Source organism: Gekko japonicus, unplaced genomic scaffold (genome assembly GCF_001447785.1).
Source record: "Gekko japonicus isolate JY-2015 unplaced genomic scaffold, Gekko_japonicus_V1.1 scaffold1529, whole genome shotgun sequence".
Lineage (NCBI taxonomy): Eukaryota > Metazoa > Chordata > Lepidosauria > Squamata > Gekkonidae > Gekko > Gekko japonicus.
The window spans coordinates 392,418-414,103 of record NW_015173717.1 but is presented as its reverse complement, the minus strand read 5'-3'; the positions used below and the strand labels follow the sequence as shown (position 1 = coordinate 414,103).

At 49.6% G+C, this 21,686-nt stretch overlaps 1 protein-coding gene across 1 annotated transcript; it reads right to left on the bottom strand.

Moving 5' to 3' along the window:
* Positions 1-11,528: 11,528 nt before the first annotated feature.
* Positions 11,529-21,618, bottom strand: LOC107120610 (probable G-protein coupled receptor 83). Its single transcript, XM_015423342.1, has 4 exons — positions 21,238-21,618; positions 17,763-17,888; positions 16,092-16,225; positions 11,529-12,781 (listed from the first exon to the last, which is right to left on the bottom strand). Exons 1-4 carry the CDS (start codon positions 21,616-21,618, stop codon positions 12,154-12,156), a joined length of 1,269 nt encoding a protein of 422 aa, XP_015278828.1. The 3' UTR covers positions 11,529-12,153.
* Positions 21,619-21,686: the final 68 nt, after the last annotated feature.

Genomic DNA, 21,686 nt, shown 5'->3' with positions numbered 1-21,686 from the left:
CCCCGTGGGGAAGCAGACATGTTCATGGAGGCACCCAAGAATCACATCCAGGAAGACTGACTGATGACTGGGACACACCCAGCACCTAAGAGAAGACCTCCTGGAAGGAGCCCGTGGTGAGGAAGTGTAGGGAGAGCAGGACTTTCTGCAAGATGGGGATGGTATGGAGAGCAGGGACCTGGCCCTACAGTGTGGCCCCAACCTCCTCGCACAGGTTCTGGATGGCCAGCGGTCTAGGTGGAATTGATCCACGAATGTCCAGTCTACAATCTGTAGGGTACTAATGTGCTCTCAGAAGTGGCACCCACCATGGTGCCTTTGCTGCCAGCTTGCAATCCACACATCCATCTATCTATCTATCTATCTATCTATCTATCTATCTATCTATCTATCTATCTATCTATCTATCTATCTATCTATCTATCTATCTATCTATCCATCCATCATCTTTGGCTTTTATACCACCCATTCCTCAATTAGGGCTCAGGGTGGTGCACAACAAAACCAAAATCATAGGATCATAGATTTGGAAGGGACCTCCACGGTCATCTAGTCCAACTCGCTGCACAATGTAGGAAATTCACATATACCTCTGCCCCACACCCCCAGTTACTCAATCCATGCCCAGAAGATGACAAAAAACCTCCAGGATCCCTGGCTGAACTGGCCTGGAGAAAAATTGCTGCCTGACCCCAAAGTGGTGATCAGCCTTTCCCTGGGCGTGTAAGAAAGGGCCACAAGAACCAAGCACTGAGGCAACCCTTCCTGCCCTCCCTTCTCATGGTCTGCCTAAGTTCACAGAATCAGCATTGCTGTCAGATGGCCATCCAGCCTCTGCTTGAAAACCTCCAAAGGAGGAGAGCCCGTCACCTCCCGAGGGAGCCTGTTCCACTGAGGAACTGCTCTAATTGTCAAGAAGTTCTTCCTAATGCTTAGCTGAAAACTCTTCTGATTTAATTTCAGTCCGACCTTCTGGGGCAACAGAAAAGAACTCTGTACCATCCTCTATATGACAGCCCTTCAAGTATTTGGTTATCACTATCACCTCTCAGTTGTCTCCTCTTCATGCTAAATACACCCATCTCCTTCAACCTTTCCTCATAGGGCTTGGTCTCCAGACCCCTCACCATCTTTGTTGCCCTCCTCTGGACACGTTCCAGCTTGCCTATATCCTTCTTAAATTGTGGTGCCCAAAACTGAACACAATACTGTTACTCTAGGTGAGGTCATATCATACAGTTTAAAATGGATAAAAGTCACAATGAAATCCCATAACAGCAAAATTCCTTAATTCCATAGTAGCAACACAGTTTAAAAAACAGATGGCAATCAGAGTTCCAGTTGTGCTACCCCCTTGCAGGGGTGAGGGGTGAGAGTGCTGGCCAAATGCACTGTCGGTGTCCTCAGCTAAATGCCTGGCGGAACATCTCTGCCCTGCAAGCCATGTGGAACTGTAGTAAGTCCCACAGGGCACAGATGTTACTTCGCAGGGAGTTCCACCAGGTTGGGCCCGGAGCACTAAAAGCTCTGGCCCTAGTTGAGGACAGCTGGATTTCTCTTGGGCTGGGGACCACAAGCAACTTCTTCTTCTTCTCTGTTCAAGCACTCTACCACTCTGTTATAGTCCACTGCTATAGCCTGTCATGGAGCTGCGGTGGCTCAAGTGGTTAAGACGCTGAACTGCAGGCTGTGGAAGGTCAGTAGTTTAGCAGTTCAGGACCCGGGTGCCGCAAGACAGGGTGAGCTCCTGTCTCTAGTTCCAGCTCCTGCCAACCTAGCAGTTCGAAAGCAAGAAATTGCAAGTAGATAAATAGGTACCACTTTGGTGGGAAGGTAACAGCGTTCTGTGCGCCTTGGTGTTTAGTCATGCCGGCCACATGACCACGGAAACGTCTTCGGACAGCACTGGCTCTTTGGCTTTGAAACGGAGATGAGCACTGCAACCCTAGAGTCGGATTCGACTGGCTTTCAAGCAAGGGAACCTTTACCTTTACCTTTATAGCCTGTCATAACTCAGAATCAAGTCATCAACCTACTTGAGAACAGAACAGCTTTGTGTTTAGTGTACTGACATGAATCCGCTTCTCGTTGCTTGAAGATTTGTGCTATGAGCATTGTGTGTAATTTTTCGCTCCAGGCCATGTTCTGTCTGTTTTAGTCCATACAGCCCCTTCTGCAGTTTGCAGACTAAATTTGGTTTTGGGGTGGGGGGGTCTTTGTATGCTTTGTAGCATTCCACGTTTCTGTCTGCATTTTGTTTGATCTTAAGCACCCACTTGCATCCAATAAGATTCTTCCCTGGGGGCGGCTTCATCAAGGTCCAGGTTTTATTTTTGTGTCGAGCATCCATCTCCTCTTGTGCTGCCTTCTTCCATCTGCTGGCCTCAGTTGCTGGGATCTGTTCTATTTCCTTCCAGGTAGAAGGTTTAGATGGTAACACTGACCTTGTGAGGTAGGACAAGCACGAGGCTGGTCTGCCCTTGTTCTGTCATGATGAGCATCGGAGATGTGGTCTTGAACTTTCATTTGCTGTCACAGAGCTGACCAGTCCACTGTCTTCTCATTCTCACTTGCTTCCTCTTCCTGTGTTGTACTGCTCTGAAACTCTGGCGTGATTGCTTCGGAAGCTGCCTTCTCAGGGCGTGTGTCTTTTTTCTGATGTTTCATCATTTTGCACTGTTTCAAGGTCCAAGAGCCAGTAATGGTCGTCTGCCTGTTCTGAGTCACACGATGCAGTTCCTTCACTCCTGACTCTGCTTTTGTCAAAGTGAATCACATGGGGGAAATCAGCCCCACACGCTGCGCCCCCACCCACTCACAAAAAACCCCTTTAAAGGGTCTTTTTGCAAGCCGAGCATGCGGCCTGTGACTGCCCCTCTCCCTCCCTCCCACTAGATTTAAAGGGCCCTCCGGCTGATCGGCAGACCAGGTGCTCCCCGCTGTTCAGCTGAAGCCCTGTAAATCTGGAAGGGAGGGAGAGGGGTGGCTGGGCAGGTGGTCATGCTTGGGGGTGGGGCTTCCCCTGCCAGCCAGCTGGGTGGGGTGAGTTGGAGACCCCAAAAGTGCCCCCTCCCAGACCCTAGGTAAGCTTGTGCATATACAGCATTGTCTTTGCTAATAGTACATTTCTCATTTCCGAAACATATGTCAGAGCCTTTGTTGTCTAATGTAGACACACTCAGTAAATTACAGCTTGATGCAGGAACATGCAGGACATCTCCAACTTCGTTTAGGAAATTTTTGTGAGGTGTGCTATAGCATAAAGTGCCAGTACCTATGCCTTGAATCTGTGTGCATTCACCATTAGCAGTTTTTATTCCTCCTTTCTCGGTTTCATTAAGTACAAGTAAGGCTTGCAGTGTATGCTGTTGTCAGGTATACTGCCATTAAGGGAGAAGAGGGGAGGCTTTTCCCTCATGTGCACCTGTGTTTCGTTTCTGTAATTGCCTTGCATTCCTTTCTATGCGCTCATTTGCTTCCCAGCGGAACGCTTATCTTTCATGATTGTACTGGAGGAGTTGTCATGTCTACAAGGCCTGGGAAGGAGGCCGTTTTCTACCTGCTAGCCGTTAGCTTTCCCATTACATTAGCGCGTGTGCGCGAATAATGTTCATTGGAGGAATGGGGAGGGGGTGCATACAAATGCCCTATAATTAGTTATGCGCTTGCTTGCTTGACCATTCTCAACAGTGTTCCTGTTAACGTGCCTATAGCTATGCAATAAAGCAAAACCTTCTTGTTTAAGAGTGTGCTACGTTGTATTCACTGTGGGTTCTGACATTCTGTTGAGAATCCCTTCGTTCTCCATCGCTGGGTCTGTCTTCCACCCCGAGGATGAGCACCGGAGAGGAGAACCCACCCGACGACCAAGGGGTCCCCGTGATGACAGGCGTGGAGACCCCTGCTACCCCGGTAACCACGGCTAGTGGAGCTGTGGGGGGGGGCAGTACCGAAGACGACTTCCAAGTTGGTCTTCTTGACACCTCAAGGCCCAAGGCACCGAGGGTGGCAGAGTTCCAGCTGGAGCCAATTCAACCCCGACTCAACGGCCGAGACGTACATGTTGACGGGGGGTCCCCCGCAAGAAAGCCTCTACAACAGATGTGCGAGTATGGGACAGTATGGTGGCCACTTCGAACCCATCGTCAGTTCGCGGGTAACTGACAGATCGAAGGTCCGTAGTGGCCGGATGTCCCCCAAGCAAGGACTAGAGAAGCTACTCCGACGCATCGATGCCGGTGGACAAGAACGACGCCACCTGCAGCAGACTCTGGACGAGGTGATCCAAGCCATCCCCCAGCTGTTAGCAGAAGCGATCCAAGGAGCTCGGGAGGAGGTGCCGCCCGATCAGAGAAACCAACCGCCGCAACCGCCTGCACAGCCACCGGCGCAACCGGCCCCCCAGGAGGAACCACCAGCCCCGGCTCCACGACCACCCAGCCCGAGGGGTCAAGCTACACCCCGACCTAAAGACTTAATCGAAGCCACATTTGATGGCAACCCGGAAGAGTTGTCGTATTTTGTGGTGCGAGTGCAAAAGTTTGTGGAACGGTCGGGACACCTGTTCCCAGATGACAGCAGCCGAATCGATGTGATTGCAGCACGGCTGCGGGGAGCGGCAGCGACTTGGTATGTAGGACTACATAATGTGCAGGGGCCTGAGTTGAACAACCTACATGATTTCATGTGGGCGCTACGGGCCCAATTCAAGGATCGCAATGTGGGCCCGAAGGCACGAGCGATTCTACACACACTCAAGCAAGGATGCAGGTCAGTGCGTGACTACTCCACGGAATTTAAAATGCATGCCACTAAAATGCAAGCCTGGCCCGACCATGTCTTGGCAGAAATGTACCGGGTCGGCCTCAACTCTGACATCCGAGAGACGGTGTTGCGGTCTGTTGACCCGATTTCCCTACTCGCCTGGATGCAGGAGGCAGAGAGTGCCGAGACTTGCCTGCACACCCTTCGCCTGGATAGTGTGGTGGCCGGGGCTCGGCCAGCACCTCAGCAGCCAAAACTGAAGCCGGGAAAAGTGCCTGATGCAACGAGGGAGCAACGCATGAAGCAAGGTCTGTGCCTCCGCTGTGGGGAAAAGGGCCATTTCGCGGCTGACTGTGGAGATCAAGCAAAGAAAGCTAAGCCCACCATCAAAGGACCGAAGGGGCGGTCATCCACCCCAACTAAAAAAGAGAAAGGGAAGCCAAAGTTCACCAAGGCCCTCCACGCTATCCCGGAGGAAGACGATCCGGAGTCAGGCGACGAGGACAACGAGCCGGCGGGAAACGAGAAGGTCCTGCTGTAAAGGGAGAGCTGTAAAGGGACAGCAGGGAGAGCTGTCGGAAGCACCGCAAGTGGTGAGCAGCCACCCCTCCCTTTTTTTGTAACAGTTACCTTAATGAACCCCAGCCTAGGGACGCATATCTGAGTGAGAGCGCTAATAGACTTGGGCTGTGGGAGAGACTTGATCAATCCCTCGTTAGTAACGGGACTAGAAGCGGGGGCGATTAAGCTAGCGCTCTCAACCTGGCATCATTGGTTGGAGGGGGCCTGGGTCCCATTCAAAGTGTGGACTGACCATAAAAACCTAGAAACGCTCAAAAACCCCAGATGCCTCAACGCTAAGCAATTGCACTGGGCAAACTTCTTCTCGAAGTTTCAGTTCACCCTGCACCATTTCCCCGGGACAGCCAACTCGCTAGCTGACACGTTGTTGCGCCTCCCCCAACATGACAGCCAGCGGGATGTCATCTTGGACTCAGTGTTCACTCCCGCCCAGCTGGGGGGGGCGGTCACTATCAGGAGCAAAGCCACACCTCCTACTCAGGTTACAGTGACGGGTTCCCAGGGTGGAGCCGACAAAGAACTTACCACCCCCTGGCCCTCCCATTTCACCTCCTCCTTCTCTGACGCTGACCGGGAAGAAGCGTTGACAGAGGGCTAATGGCTGCTGGTACCGTGGTACGAAACTCTTTGTACCTAAGACTCTGCAGGATGAAATTATGGCAACAGTGCATGAGTCTAAGCTGGCTGGCCATTCGGGATTCATAAAATCGCTTCAACTGTTGCAGCGGCAGTTCTGGTGGCCACACATGCGCAAAGACCTATCAGCGTTTGTACACTCTTGTCAAATCTGCGCTATGAGCAAACCCCGGCCGGGGAAAACGCCAGGATTACTTCAGCCCCTTTCCCACACCGGGGAGGCCATGGGAAGTCATATCAATGGACTTCATCACAGACCTGCCCCCCAGTAAAGCAATTACTGTTATATGGGTAGTGGTTGATTTATTTTTGAAACAAGCACACTTCATTCCGTTTACGACCCTGCCCACTGCTTGCTGCCTTGCACGGGCTTTCCTGCAGCATGTCGTCCGTCTCCATATGCTGCCTACTAAGGTGGTCTCCGACAGGGGGACCCAATTCATTTCCAAGTTCTGGGGGGAACTAATGAAACTAATGGGGGTAGAAAGGGGCCTCAGTAGTGCCTACCACCCGGAAACTGATGGGCAAACGGAACGTGTTAACCAAACGTTAGAACAGTATTCAAGATGTTTCACCAATTACCAACAGGACGACTGTGCTGATTTGTTGCCACTGGCTGAGTTTTGTTACAATAACACCTGCCATTCATCGACCGGGCTGTCACCGTTCAAAGCAGTTTATGGTTATGACAGCCCCCCACTTCCATTCCTCGAAGGAGATCGACCTTGGGAAGGTGGGGATGTGGAATTATGGTGTAAGACATTGCGTGACTCTTGGCCACTTTTGCAGAAAACTGTGGATGCTGCTAAGGCAGCCTATAAGTCCCAGGCTGACAAGAGAAGGGTGGAGGGTTGGGCTCTACAGCCTGGGGACATGGTGTACATTTCGACCAAAAACATTCAGTTGCTACGACCATGCAGGAAACTAGGGTGGAAATTCATTGGACCATACCCAGTACGGAAAGTGATTAATGAAATTGCATTCTGTTTTCCATTTCAGTCTCCTCAAGAAACACATGGCGTCGGACGATTGGCGGCCGGCGCATCCAGCGCCCCCTCCCGTTTTGATTGAGGGAGAAGATCATTATGAAGTCTCTAAAATTTTGGACTCTAAGCGGAAACGTGGAAAACTGTTTTATCAGATTGAATGGAAAGACTTTGGTCCCCAGCACCTTGAATGGGTGGAAGAAGGGGATATTCGGGTCCCTAGACTGCTTAAACGCTTCCATAAAGCTTTTCCTGATAAGCCAGGTGGTCTCCCGGAATGACCTGGAGGTCTCCCGGAATGGGTGGAAGGAAGAGGTTTTTCGGGGGGGGCAGTATGTCAGGTATACTGCCATTAAGAGGGAAGAGGGGAGGCTTTCCCCTCATGTGCACCTGTGTTTCGTTTCTGTAATTGCCTTGCATTCCTTTCTATGCGCTCATTTGCTTCCCAGCGGAATGCTTATCTTTCATGATTATACCGGAGGAGTTGTTGTGTCTACGAGGCCTGGGAAGGAGGCCGTTTTCTACCTGCTAGCCGTTAGCTTTCCCATTACATTAGCGCATGTGCGAATAATGCTCATTGGAGGAATGGGGAGGGGGTGCATACAAACGCCCTATAATTAGTTATGCGCTTGCTTGCTTGACCATTCTCAACAGTGTTCCTGTTAACGTGCCTATAGCTATGCAATAAAGCAAAACCTTCTTCTTAAAGAGTGTGCTACGTTGTATTCACTGTGGGTTCTGACAACTGTGACTAGATGCCCCATTGTCTATTAGCCACTTATTCTCTTCTGACTGATTCAGCATCAGCATCACTAAGGCTTTGCTGGTCAATTAGTAAAAACCTTTTCCCTTTGTATGCTGCATAAGACCATCATGCTTTTGATTTTAAAGCTGCCTCTCTGTTTATGGCTTGTGTGCTGTTCCCGTGTGTCTTAGAAAACTACTGCTAGCTGGTGGCTCTCTATCGTCCTTTGCAAAGTGGCCCTTCTGTTGCCATTAAAGCAGTGCAGCGATCTGTTTTTATCCCTCTCTGTGGGTGGAACTTGAGCCATTTGGTGATTCAAAGTCAATAAGCTGTTTTGAGCACTTGACCTGCAATGTTTTAAGTGCCTGATTGAAAGCCTTTGCATCTTTCGTTTGACCTTAAATCTGCACACTCAAATGCAGAAAGATCCCCCCCCCAAAGTCCCAAATATAAAATTTGGGGTTTTTTGTTGATCAGTTAGATTAAAGCCACAGATTGCTAGATTTTCAAACACCTGCCTCAGTCTAGATATATATTTTTCACCATTTTCCGTTATGTAACCTTGTTTTGCAAAGTTTTCTTATCCATATTCCTCCTGTGATTTAATACTACTAAAGCCAAAAGACTCTTCTAGACTCTTAAGCATTTCTTTTGCTGTCTGGGAATTTTAAAACATGAAAGTCTCACTGTCATCCAGTGATCCCATAACAGTGTTCTTGGCAATCCCATTTTTGATTATCCAAGAGCCCAGTTTCTTGCCTTTTTCTGGCCCCGGTCATGGGGGCCGGAAAATGCGCGCGGGGGGGGGGGGGAAGAATGGCTGTTTGCCCCGGAGCAAAATAACGCACAGCCACCCGATCACAAGTTCCGTTGAGGTCCTGTGGTTAGGGCGTGAGGTGCCAATCACACGGCTATCCTGCAGCGTGGCAAAGAAGCGGCGCGGCACGATCACACCAGCAATCGCCAGGCGCCACTTCCGTGGCAAACGGGAATATTTTCTTTCTCACCAAAAGGTGAGCATGTGCATGATTGAGCGCAGCCTTTGAAGACCCTAAAAAAAAAAACTAACCGGTTTGCGACAAGACTAGGATGGGACACGATCAGACGCCTGCCCTTGCCCCGTGTTTTCCGAGAACTAGTACATTGTAAGTACTAGTTTTTTACTCCGTATCTTCGGCACGAAGCCACAGGTTAGACACAGGTGCACTACACTTCCCAGATGTTGCGGTGTGATTGCGCCTGGAAAATCCAACTATCATCCGTATCTTTAGTGCGGCAAATGCTCCGTGTGAACGGGGCCTCTGTTGGTTTTTCTTCCTCTAGGATTCCAGCAGCTCCTTTTGCTTCAAGTAGTATAGGAAATCTTTTAAGACAGTTTCTATAGTTCTTAGCAGTAAACGTTGGGATTTCCAAATACCTGCTTAATTTACCCATTCTTATCATGGCGACATGGAGGAGAATTTTAAAGGAAAAAAAAATAAGATGATCTACTAATCAAAGACTTTGTCTTTTTTAAACATTAAGTTGGCACTTAATTTAAGCTTAGACATTAAGCTTAATTTAATTAATTTAAGCTTAGACTTTGGGCCCATAACCTATTGGTTTAAATGTAAAAAATATATAATTTGCTTTGGAAGCACAGAAACTTTTTCACAGTATCCCTGATCCTCCACATTTCCCGATTAAGGGGAAAATGCTGTTCAAACCAATCACAAAGATGATCTGACTCCATGTAGGTACACTTATCGTTATTATCCAACAGGTTCCAACCCATAAATCAGAAAGGGGAAGTACCTCAGTGATAGGGCATCTGACTGACATGCAGAAGGTCCCAGGTTCAAACCCCAGCAATACACGCATTCTTACTTACAATAAGTTTATAGGAGGTTATAACTGTTGGGCCTCCACCAGTTTTTTTCCTTACCTTTTTGGTTCTTGATTCAGTCTTATTGGGTTCTGCTCAGTGGCAGAGCATCTGCTTTGGTTCTGCTCAGTGGCAGAGCATCTTGACTGGCATGCAAAGGTCCCGTGTTCAATCCCCAGCAATTTAAAGGATCAGTTGATTTGAAAGACATCGACTTGAGGCCCTCGAGACCCCCCCCCCGCCAGTCTGAGTAGCAATTCTGACTTTAAATAGACCGAAGGCAGCTTCCTGTGTTCAAATTTGAGTTGTGAATTGTAGGGCTGTGTCAACTCCTGAAGTGGGTTTTTAGGACTATTGGGCCTTCTACAAATGCATAGCAGAGTTTCCTGTGCAGAGCAGCTATCAAAGTGGCCTGGCTTCCTGTACAGAATGTATGAATTCACCCATGATTAGACAATGAATGCCAACTGACAGCCTTTCCAAGTCATGCCGAGTGGAGTGAGGAAATAAAAATACTGTTTCTTTATCAGAAATGACTTTAATCTTGCGGAGGAAAAAATATTCTCTGGCAAACATAACAAGTCACAGTGAAAGATCTCCCAATGAGTTTTTCATGGAAGAAAAAGGCCTGAATTTCAGCCAGGAGGATTAAAATCTCTGCATTTCTCGGCCAGCACAGGGCTCTGATCCAGTGGACCAAGCTGCCCAGCATATATCTCTAACTGGAGGAGGGGGAGGAGGAGCCAAGTGAGCCAAGGGGATGGGCCCTTGATGCCTCCCACAAACCCACTGCATGGCTGAGCTGCGTAATTTGCTTGGTGGGCATGGCTCTATGGAGCCCACAGTTGCAAATGCATCTCTTTGGACCTATGCATCAGTTGGTTCAGCTTCTTTGGTCTACTATAATAGCTGGCAGTTCCATGGGAGTTGTTTGCCTCACTGACATTAAATATGGGCTGAATTGTTACAACAGAAAACGGCATTATCTGTAGGGCAGGGCAGGGTGAACTTCTTATCTGTTAGTCCGGAACAAAAGCAAATTTCTAGCTTTCTGTGTGGCAGTGATACTATTCAAAACATGTAGGGATGTAGGGTTGCCAGGTCCCCCGAGGGGGCAGAGGAACCCCCGCTCGATAGGTCCCTAACCCGCTGGCCTGGATTGGGCCACCGGGGAAAACCCCACCCCCAAAGTGCTGGGTACGCAGATATGCCCAGTGCGACGGCGTCACTCGGAAGTGATGTCATCATGTTGGGCACGTTGCGGGGGGGGGACGCTCTAGCATTCGAGGGGAAACTCTATGGTTTTTCCTCGAATGGTAGTGGTCCGCTCGAGAAGTTCCGGAGACGGCCCTGGACTCCCCCGCTTTTAACATGGTAAGATTTGGCAACCCTATAGGGATGGGAGAAGATGGCACTCTTGTGCCTGACTGCTAGTCAAGGACTGCGTCCAAACCAGATATCCTGTCTTGTCCCAGTCAGCACACAGATACTGCCCCGCCCTTGTTTTTGACATGCGCAGAGTCCACACCGCTTATGCCTGGTGTAGTTTATATCCCTGGACACTGTATAGATAAAGTTGTGACGGGCCTCTCCTGGGTGTCGGGGGGGTCCCCACCGGTAGCCGTGGCGTCCGGCTGGGTTGCGCTGGCAGTCGGGGTGGAGTCGCAAAAGGGAGCCGCGATGGGACCTCAGAACAGCAGGGAACGGGGTTAGCAGCACCCCTCAGGTCCCTCTGCCCCGTAAGCCGGAGATCACTCGCCCTAGCTCTCTCTCTCTAGCCGTCGTGCGTAGTGTCTCCTTCTCACGTTCTTCCTCCCCGGGCCTCTCCAAGAGCCCCTCTTTTTATTCCCCACACTCCCCTGCCAGCGCCACCCATCTTCCCCGTCTCCCTCCTCCCCCATCCGGCCCCGCCCTTGTTCATAGGCCAGGACGCTCCTCGGGTGTCTGGGGTGTGGTAAGCGGTGGGCTGGAGGCGGTCTTCTCTGCCTGAGGCCACGCCGCTGGGTGCCTTCTGTTGCCGCCCCGTGGGGCCTGCTTCGCGCCTCTCAAGGGAGTGCGCTGGGTGGGTCTCGCCCTGCCAGCACTGTACGTCTTGCCTGGGCTCTCGGGAGTCGCCCCGCCGTGCCGCGCCCTTTGTGGGGGGTTGTGCCGTCGATCCTCCCCGGCTCGTCCGTCATTCCTGGGGTGAGTTGGGGTGTGGGTATGCCTCTGGGGTTGTGAAGGATCATCCCGGGGCTGGTGGACCGGGACAAAAGTTATATCTTAAACTGCAGTTTCCAAATCAAACTTCATACAGAGGTGCACTTGAGACCTTGGTCCTATGGTGAATGGCATGGAATTTTATTTGGAAATTGTATTTTTAAAATGATTTTCTGTACTATCTAAGTGGTGCATTGTAGCAGTGCATTCTAAGCATTAATGGGTTTCTGGGGTCAAAAGGCACCACGTCCTGGTTTCTGCAAAGCTCAGCTATCAAATGAAGATTTGCTGCTTTCCCAAATGTGCTTGCGCTCTCTCTGCAGGCACAACTGAGGCACTCTCCATTCAAAGCCCAGGAAGATGGCTCACCCAGAAAGTTAGCTTCTTCCTGTCATAATTGGCTGAACTATAGAGATGTCTGTCCTGGCTGAATGCCTATGGGACTCCTCCCTTGTGTGCTGAGAGGTGTCGTCTTGTTTGCAGTGGCAATTCTCATCCCAGGCATGTCTGAAAGGAGGTGATACGGACTGCCGGGCATGATTCCCGGAGACATCCTTCCGCCAGCAGACGCCCAGCAGGGACTTCAGCTCTGAGCGGAAGCTCTCATTCAGCCAGCAGTAGATGAAGGGATTGTAGCAGGTGCTGCTCATGGCAAACCAGTGGAAAGCGAAGTAAAGGGCGTTGTTGCTGTGGATTGCCTTGCTAGACATGAGAACCAGATAGCAATTGAGGGGGAACCAGCAAACGGCAAAGACCATTACGACTACCATAAGCATCTTCAGAGTCATTCTCTTCTTGCGCTGGTGGGCGTAGTACTGCTCCATGGTCACATCGCCGATGGCATTCCTCATCCAGAGCTTCTTGGCAACCATGGCGTAAGTGATGGAGATCACCAACAAAGGGAGAAGGTACAGAAGGACAAAGGTAGTCAGATCTAGGTACTTCCAGAAAAGGTCAGTTGGAGGTGGGAAGCTGGGGAGGCAAGCCATTCGTATTGTTCTGTTTCTGGAAGAGAGGAAGACAAAATTCCAAAGTAAAAAAAGCACGCCAACTTCTAAAGATATGGAGGTAGGCTAGCCATCCTTAACCCTTTTGGGACTCGGCTCTAGGGCGGGGGGTCCCCAGCAGGGTGCCCACTAAGTACTCTCAGAAGATGGGCAGGGCCCGGGGGGGGGGGCTTTTGCCAGCAGAGCTTCTGATTGGCCATTGGAGATTCAAAGGCATCCTGTTAATCAGAGCTTCTGGCTGAAATGTTGAAGAAGAAGAAGAGGAAGAAGAGATTGGATTTATACCCCATGGCCCTTCACTCGGAGTTTCAGAGTGGCTTACAAAGTCCTTTCTCTTCCCCTCCCCACAACAGACACCCTGTGAGGTGGGTGGGGCTGAGAGAGCTCTGAGAGAAACTGCCCTTTCAAGGACAAGCGGTCCCATTCAGGAACCCGACATTCCAGCCGAAATCCATCCCAGCGAAGAGGCTCCACCGGGCGGCTCTCTTCCAGAGTAACTCGAACCAATAGCCCAACAGCCGGCCCCACAACTGGCGCAACCGCCCCTGGAAACAGCCCCTTCCCCTCCCCACAACAGACACCCTGTGAGGTAGGTGGGGCTGAGAGAGCTCTGAGAGAACTGCCCTTTCAAGGACAGAACTAGGGCTTGCCCAAGGCCATCCAGCAGGTGCGAGTGGAGGAGTGGGGAATCAAACCCGGTTCTCCCAGATTAGCGTCTGCGCACTTAACCACTACACCAAACTGGCTCTTGGAGCTACTCTTGGAGTTATAATACATACCTTGCTCCTTGATAGGGATGCCCTGGAATTACAGCTCATCTCCGGACTACAGAGATCAGCTCCCCTGGAGGAACTGGATGCGTTGAAGGGTGGACTTTATGGCCTTGTGCCCCACTGAGGTCCCTGTCCTTCCCAGGCTCCACCCCCAAATCTCCAGAAGTTTCTCAGCCTGGATCTGGACGTCCTATACCCCCATTCCCCACTGGTGACAGGGGGGACCTGTCACCCCTACTCCTTGACATTGCATGGTTGGCTCCACCTCCTACGGCAGTCATTTTTTGGTTGCACCCACCACCCTGCGTCAGAATTCCTAAGGTGTCCACAGGCTTGAAAAGGTTGGGGACCCCCCTGGGTTGAGAAGATGAAAGTGGGGGGTATAGGACTCCTTTATCTTGGAGGGTTGCATAACAGATGGAATGTGAGTAGATGTGGCTTGCCATGCAGGGATAAGAGAAACTGTACCTGCTGAAATCTCCTTTTTGCCTTATATCTCCACAAGAAAGGCAGATAATAAATGATGTAAAATACTATTAAATTTGCAGAAGGCCTGTGCTGTGCCAGTGGTTGCCACGGCTGCAGCTCACCTTCAGTCATGGAATTTCTAGATTCCAGGCAGCCTACCAGTTCGAGAACCGTGAGACGACCACTTATAGCATGCTTGTTTCAAGTGCAGCTAGAGGTACTGCTAAAACTCATATTTCCAGGACTTAGGCAGCTTGTGATGCTAACCTTCCAAAACCTGTTTTAAAAAACACTGGCCGAATCTGCATTTGCATTTTTATATCATTTTCGTGCTGCTGCTACGCCGTCTTTCCTCTATGCTTGTTTGAAGGTTGTTTGGAGAAGATTCTTTTAAAGCAGTGGGGAGGCGCAATGACAGTGGAGCCACCCTGAAAGGGCGATAAACATATGCGGACGTGCAAAAGTATACTAGTACTGTTGAGGTGTGAAAACGACACCAAATGTAGACAGCTTTTTTGAAGATGGAGTCAAAAGGCTGGGACACTGGTGGGAAAGACAAATGCAGATTCCGCCACTATTTCCCAGGCAGGACGCTATCAACAGGAGCAGTTTTTGGGGTCTGAAAGGGAAATAGCGTAATTGCAGGACTTTGGTGTAGTGCGAGTCAGTTGCTCTTTTCGTTTGTTGATGACCACAAGGGGCCAGTCCCCTGGAGAAGTTATCATAACAGGAGAGAATCACCTGCCTTTTAGGAAGAGGGGAGAGGACTGTGAGAGGGTCTGCTCACACAAGGATTTTTAAAAAGGTTATGGAAGGTAATGTGTTACTCATCCTGATGGTGGTTCTTTTTTTAAAAAAAAACAACAACAGAAGAGAATCACCCACGGCTCATCCTGCCTTTCAGGGAGGAAAAGAGGACAGTTGGAGGGGTCTGCAAATATGGGGACTTAAAAAAATGTTTTTAAAGTACTGTGTTGTTTCTATTGGTCCTCAAAATTTGATTTTTATAATGCAAATTAAAACAGGATGTGTGGAGAGTCACATTACAACACAGTGTGTGTGTGTGTGGGGGAGTCAATGCACATCAGGAGTGAAAGGGAAGCCACACAGAAAAGAGAATACCCAAGGCTGTCTAGAATCTCTGTTGCAAAAACACATCAGCAGCCAGACTGCAACGGAAAAGCATCCTGGTATGGAAGCAGCCTTGGTTATGTGCAAAACACAGGTGAGGGTGATACATTTTCCCCTGGACCCCTTCAGCCTGCAGACAATAGTGGTGGGGAATATTTATTGAATAGTCTTGGGGGGGGGGGGGGGTTGCTGCATGCAAAACACTAGGTGTATCATGAAAAAAGGATAGGTGAGAAATCTTATTCCAGACGTTTAGTTTATTATGTGCAGTGATTTTTTTTAATGGCGGACAGCCATTTATGCAGCTGTAGTCTTCACTGGTGTAGCCCAGAGCAAAGTTTGAGTCCAGTGGCACCTTTAAGGCCAACAAAGTTTTATTCTGGCTATAAGCTCTCATGTGCCTGCAGAGCACCTAGCCTGGCCTGTTTTCATAACACACCTGGTGTTTCGTGTGCAGATCCCCCCCCCCATTCAATAAATATTCCCCACCCCTATCACCTGCAGGCTGAGGTGGTCCAGAATACAACTTTGTTGGTCTTCAAGGTGCCCGAATGGACTCAAACCTTGTTCTGCTGCTTCAGAACAACATGGCCGCCCACCTGGATCTATCTTCATGGTGTAGCCCAGAAACCCTTTGACCATCTCATCAGCTGTTCGTGTACATACGTAAATGTAAATAGCATAATCGTTGTGGCTGATAGCAGGAACCAAGCTTTGCTGTTCTTGGTTGTATGGAGGGAAGTAGTTCTGGAGAGCAAAGCCCAGGGACTAGCAATTCAGAGCATCAGCCAATTGAAATAACACTGTTAAGAGTTGAAAGCTCAAATGCAGTTATTCTGGACGTGCTCTCCTCCTGTTGCATCATTTATAACATTTACAGAAAAAACGAATGCAAGTGGTGTCGCCTTTAGCAATGTGGCTGATCATTCCTCTTACCCATTAGGAAACCATATCAGCTTCTGGTAGATTGCGTGTGGCAGAGAGAAACAGCTGGCCATCACCCAGATGATGATGATGCAAATTCCTCCTTTCACGATGGACATGCGGGGCTTCAAGGGATGCATGATAACCTAAGAAAGTCACAGAGTTGATAGAGCTTTCACTCTGGGTTTGCAAATATTCCTTCAAAAGGGAGTCATCTTAGAACCTAATCCCAGAAACATACGTTTGAAATGATGTCTTATTGAGATCAATAACCAACGAGGACTGGTTTCATCTTGGTTCTGGCTGAATATGCCACTCAGAATCCAGAAGTATTCCGACTAAGAACTGTTGGGGGGACGCAGGGACAACCTTTGCCCCTACCTTTGTTGACATGCTCTGTCAGGGCAACATGGTACCCATGGGCAGCATGGTGCCAACAGACACCTTTTCTGGTGCCAGGAGGAAAGAGTGAATTTAACCGGAATATCCACTTAGCTTCTTCCTGCAAAAGTATCTGATGTACGTCCCTGCTCTAAAATGCGCACTTTAATTGCATAAGACACAATATCTCAGAAGTGGCTCTAACTGAGCATTTTGTCTCCAACAATCATAGGGGTGATGATTTCACTACACAGTTTTGTTTGTAGCAAACAAAAGCAGGGACGTAAAGCACCAATTAGAAACTAGAAAATTATTCTCTCTCTCTCTCATTGCTTGGGATGACTCATGAGTGGTGTCACATATCTTTTGCTCCCTCTAGTGGTCGCTTCAGTCTTTCGTTGCTGTTTCTCCAGTGTTTGTACAAGGACTTTTAAAGTGCTCCCAACCCCCCACCCCCGAGAAACAGCTAGGAAAGACTGAAGTGACCACCAGAGGGAGCAAAACAGGTGCAGAGGAGAATGAAAAGACACTCTACACAGTCACATAAGTGACAAAATAACTTGAGCAGGAAAAGCCCTCAGAACGGGACTTTTTCTGCAGCCTTTCGACTGGACTACCTGTAAAGGCAGTCTGATGGTAGCCTCTGAGCACTCAAGAGTACAAAATTCAATGTTGACTTCGCAGAGCAGTACATTTTTACAGATAGCTATGGTGAAAGGTCCTTTTACCACAGTTCAAGTTCAAGTTTATTTATACGGCCAAGCGACCAGCCAATATAAAACATTACCTAGAGGAATAATAATGTAAGATAATGCCTTCATGTTCCTGTTTTGGGATGTTGGGACAGAATCGTATCATCTGGCATGCTGATCTTGTGGCAAAGCCTCCCCCAGAAACATTTGCCAGCAACTGACATTATAAGCCTTCCTGCTTCACCTGGCCTTTGTGGGGAGGTTCCAGATTATGACTGCTGGCATTTAACTTTATGTTGCAATCAGATCCTGGCTTTGTGCATCTCGCAGTATGGTGATAGTTTTAATATGTGTCTTTCATTAGATCTGTAATTATGTTCCAATGTGCTGAAAGCAACTTCCAATTGCATTGAGAAAAACAGGAGCCAGTATTTGAAAGAAATGCATCACTTGAGAACCTGAATCCCATTAGAAGAAATTTTGCCAATAGATGTAAACTGCTCAACATGCATAGATGTTTCTAATTGCAGAAGAGGAATCTTTCAGTACATCGTCTGAGCTACTTTTGTGCATAGCTCTGATTTTGTGGCAGAGTGCCTCTGATTCATACCTGATGGCGGTCCAGAGCGATCGCTGCAAGGGTCAGCACTGACACATGAACAGAGCAGTACTGGACAAACCGGCTGATGTGGCACATCAGTTTCCCAAAAACCCAGGTACTGCTGACAAATCGCACCTAGGAGAGAAGATCAGGTGGCACATGAGATGGTGCCCGCCAGGAATTAAAACAAGGAGCTTTATACCCACGTGCACGTATGCCCACACACTTAAAAACCAGATGGGAGCATTAAATCATGCTAACCCTTCAGTTCATTCTGAACTGCACAAATTGCTGGGTCCCAGAGCTGAGCTCGATTTGGGCAATTTCCCCCCATTTTAATTTCATTTTGCTTTCATTTCTAAAACTTTTGTGTTTGTGTCATTCATTCTTGCATTTATTCGTTTTAGCTTCTCCATTTGGTATCAATGGAAAACACAACTAAGCTACACTTTCTTTGTTTTCCATGTCGAGGAAGGAATTTTTCCTGAATCCCAGCATCCAGGGTGGGGAAGCATACTATCTGCCTTGAACCCCTCCCCTACTCTGCAGTGCCACCTGGCATCCAGAGTGAGTGAAGCAAGCCGGTTGTTTGGCTGTCCCCCCCACCCCCCCCCACCCACTGCAGCATTGTTTAAGGCAAGTGTAACTGTTGTGTAGTCAGAGCTTCAAATGAATAAGCACTGTTAGAGAGGCTCCTTGCAGCTACATTCAGATTGGCCGCCCTCGCAGAGCAGGCCAATCAGGTAACAGAAGTGTCAGTGACGCCATGCAAATGAAGGCTCCAAGCTTCTACGTTCTTATTGGTTTATTGTATTTTGTGGGTGGGTTTAGGACTGGGGGTTTTATATATAGTTGCGGCTTGCCGTGTGTGTTGTTGTTGTTCTTAACGTTACTGAAATAAAGAGCTATGCTGAAACCACAATAGTCTCGTGAGCCCACTACTAAACAGTAGCATTAGTCTCCATGTCTACCCAGCTTCGTAAGCCCTGCCTGGTATCCAGGATTTTGGGCAAGAAAGACATTGGCCTTTGCCCTCTTGCAGCATGTAGTTCTTCCTGGCATGTGAGAAGGAGGAAGCAAAATGGCACCTGCCTAACCAGAAGGAGAAGGAAAACGAGAGAAGGGGGTGGGGAAAACCATCAGCCCTTGCTCGAAAGCCAGTCGAATCCGACTCTTGCTCGAAAGCCAGTCAAATCCGACTCTAGGGTTACGGTGCTCATCTCCGTTTCCAAGCCGAAGAGCCAGCGCTGTCCGAAGACGTTTCCGTGGTCATGTGGCCGGCATGACTAAACACCAAGGCACACGGAACGCTGTTACCTTCCCACCGAAGCGGTCCCTATTTATCTACTTGCAATTTCTTGCTTTCTAACTGCTAGGTTGGCAGGAGCTGGAACTAGACGGGAGCTCACTCCGTCATGCGACACACTCGGGTCTCGAACTGCTGAACTACCGACCTTCCACAGCCCGCAGTTCAGCGTCTTAACCACTTGAGCCACTGCTTGCTTATTTATTTATTTATTTATTTATTTATTTATTTATGCCTTTAGAAGGGCATAAATGTGGGGTGCAAATTTTGTAAATAAATAGCTTTCAAAATATAAATCTTCCTCCCCCCTTAAAGTTATATGTTCACACTCAGTTCTCATACCACCACATACTTTGTCACTTAGCATCTTCGTCCCCAAACGGTAACATTTCCAGAACTGTGAAATGTCACTGTGCCCTAGCCCAGCCTGCCAGAACTGCCCCAGTAAGCAAAGTTGGCAGATACGTTCCAACATTAAGTACAAGACTACACCAACCATCTGTATCTATGACAAGAAAACAAGAGCCGTGCCCAAAGCTCTACTGAAATACAACCCCCAAAGCTGCTGCCAGTGCTGGGTCTTAGCTCCTGAATACATGAACTGAAGGGCTCTAAGCATATGCAGAATGCCTTTCCATCATCATTGGGTGGAGAGAGGCATGGCTCAGCGGTAGAGCAGGCACGTTGCATGCCAGAGTTCCCAGGCTGTGTTCCAAGCATCTCCTTTCGAAGAACTCAAGCTAGGACAGATCTCTTTCCCCACCAGTTTCCCAGAGACCTGCTAACCGATGGAAGAAGGGTCTGACTCATCTTCCTACATTCTGTGTCCGTAGTCAGGTAACTCAGCTCTGGCATGCTGTCCAGACAGAGAGTTAGAGGCTGAGCAAATGAAACCTCTTTGGGGGCAAAGGGGAAGGGTGGGAATGAGTGGCAAACTTTTCATCTCCCTGGAAGCTGTGATGGGCTGGATCCAGACTATGCTGGCAACTTACGCCAGGGACTTTTGTCAGCGGAACAGACTGCTCCTCCCTCCCTCCTCCCTCTGGGGACAGGGGACCCTCAGGAGCAGCATGCGAAGCATATCGGGTCTCTGCTGCAAGAAAAAGGAACTGGTGGAAATGGCCCCACTCCTTCCAATAGCAGAAAAGCTAGCCTGGCTGGATCCAGCTCATGGTCACTTCCCTGGATCGACACATTCGGCATCAGCTTTGTGCTGCTAACTACTCAGGTGCCTGGTATGGCAAGGAGCCTCTCCGTGCAGGCCCAGAGCCTTCCTGGAGTGGAGGTTCGCGTGGAGAGAGCTTCAGGGGAGGAACGCCACTTGGAAGCGTTTTCTAGCCCCTTCTGCAAAGCCAGTGCACTGATGGGGGCCCTCAGTGATGCTGTGGAAGAAGGCTCTCTCTCCACGTGGCCAGCAGAAAAGAGCGAGAGTCCAGGAGCACCTCAAAGACAAACAACATTTGTGGCAGGGGAGGAGCTTTTGTGAGTCACTGTACCTGAAGGAGTGAGCCGTAATGTTCCCTCTAAGCTGAGAGAGTGTGAGCTAGCTCACAGTTTTTTAGCCTCCGGCTCACACATTTTTGCCTTAGCTCAGGAAGGAGGGCTCCAGAGCAAACTAATTGATGCAGTAGCCAAACTGCTCGCTCACAACTTTAATGCCAGTAGCTCACAAAGTAGAATTTTTGCTCACAGGACTCCACAGCGTAGAGGGAGCACTGGGCCCGTGACTCACGGAAGCGCCTATCCTTCCACCAGTTTTGTTCGTCCTTAAGGTGCTGCTGGACTCTTGCTCTTTTCTATTGCTGCAGAGAAACATGGCCACCCATCCTGATCTATCTCCCTTCTATTATTGCTTCACTGGCTGTGTCCTGGCACACCAGTAGATTTGGGGTACAGGCTGTTTTCACACCCACTGGATGATGCACTTTCAAAGCACTTTGACCATCATTTGCAAATGGCTTTTCCTTTGTCACGCTGGAAAATCCACTTGCAAATGACTGCTGAAGTGCCTTGAAAGTGCATCACCCAACATGTGTAAAAGCACCCAACAGTGGCTTATTGATCGCTCTTTCCCCATCCTTCCCACTTTATTCTTCTGTCGATCTGCCGATGCTTCAGGATGGAGGGTGTGCCTGGAAGGAGAGGAGGCTTGAAGTCAGGGGTCCCAGTGGGGCTTACCAGCGTGAAGGGGGTGTTGAGGATGGTGATCATGATGTCGGCCAGGGCCAGGTTGACGATGAAGAGGCTGGTGGCCGAGTGCATCCTCTTGTTCTTGGCCACCACGTGGCAGACCACCAGGTTGCCAAAGAGGGAGATGCAGATGATGACGGAGTAGGCCACGATCAGCAGGGCCTTCGCCAGCCGGCTCTGGGACTCCCCCTCGTAGCGGCTGCCACTCTCGAAGTCGCCCATGTCGTCCACGTCCAGGTCGGCGGGGAAAAAGGGCGAGCGGTTGCGGAAGGCAAAGAGGGTGGCCAGGGAGTCAGTCCCGTTGGGGCCCCCTGCCCAGCGGAAAGGCCGGGCGGTGTACTGGGAGGGCACCCAGAGGCGCCTGGCCATGGCTTCCAGCACCCACCCCCGCCCCCCACCCCCGAGAGGGAGGGGCGCGCGGCGCGCCCCCTCCCTCC

Excerpts from the sequence above, each read along its gene's own strand:
- LOC107120610 (XM_015423342.1), bottom strand. The coding sequence starts at position 21,618 with ATGGCCAGGCGCCTCTGGGTGCCCTCCCAGTACACCGCCCGGCCTTTC. Across the intron at positions 17,889-21,237 it reads TCAACACCCCCTTCACGCTG|GTGCGATTTGTCAGCAGTAC; the intron begins GTAAGCCCCACT and ends CTTCTCTCCTAG. Across the intron at positions 12,782-16,091 it reads CTGATATGGTTTCCTAATGG|AAACAGAACAATACGAATGG; the intron begins GTAAGAGGAATG and ends CCTCTCTTCCAG.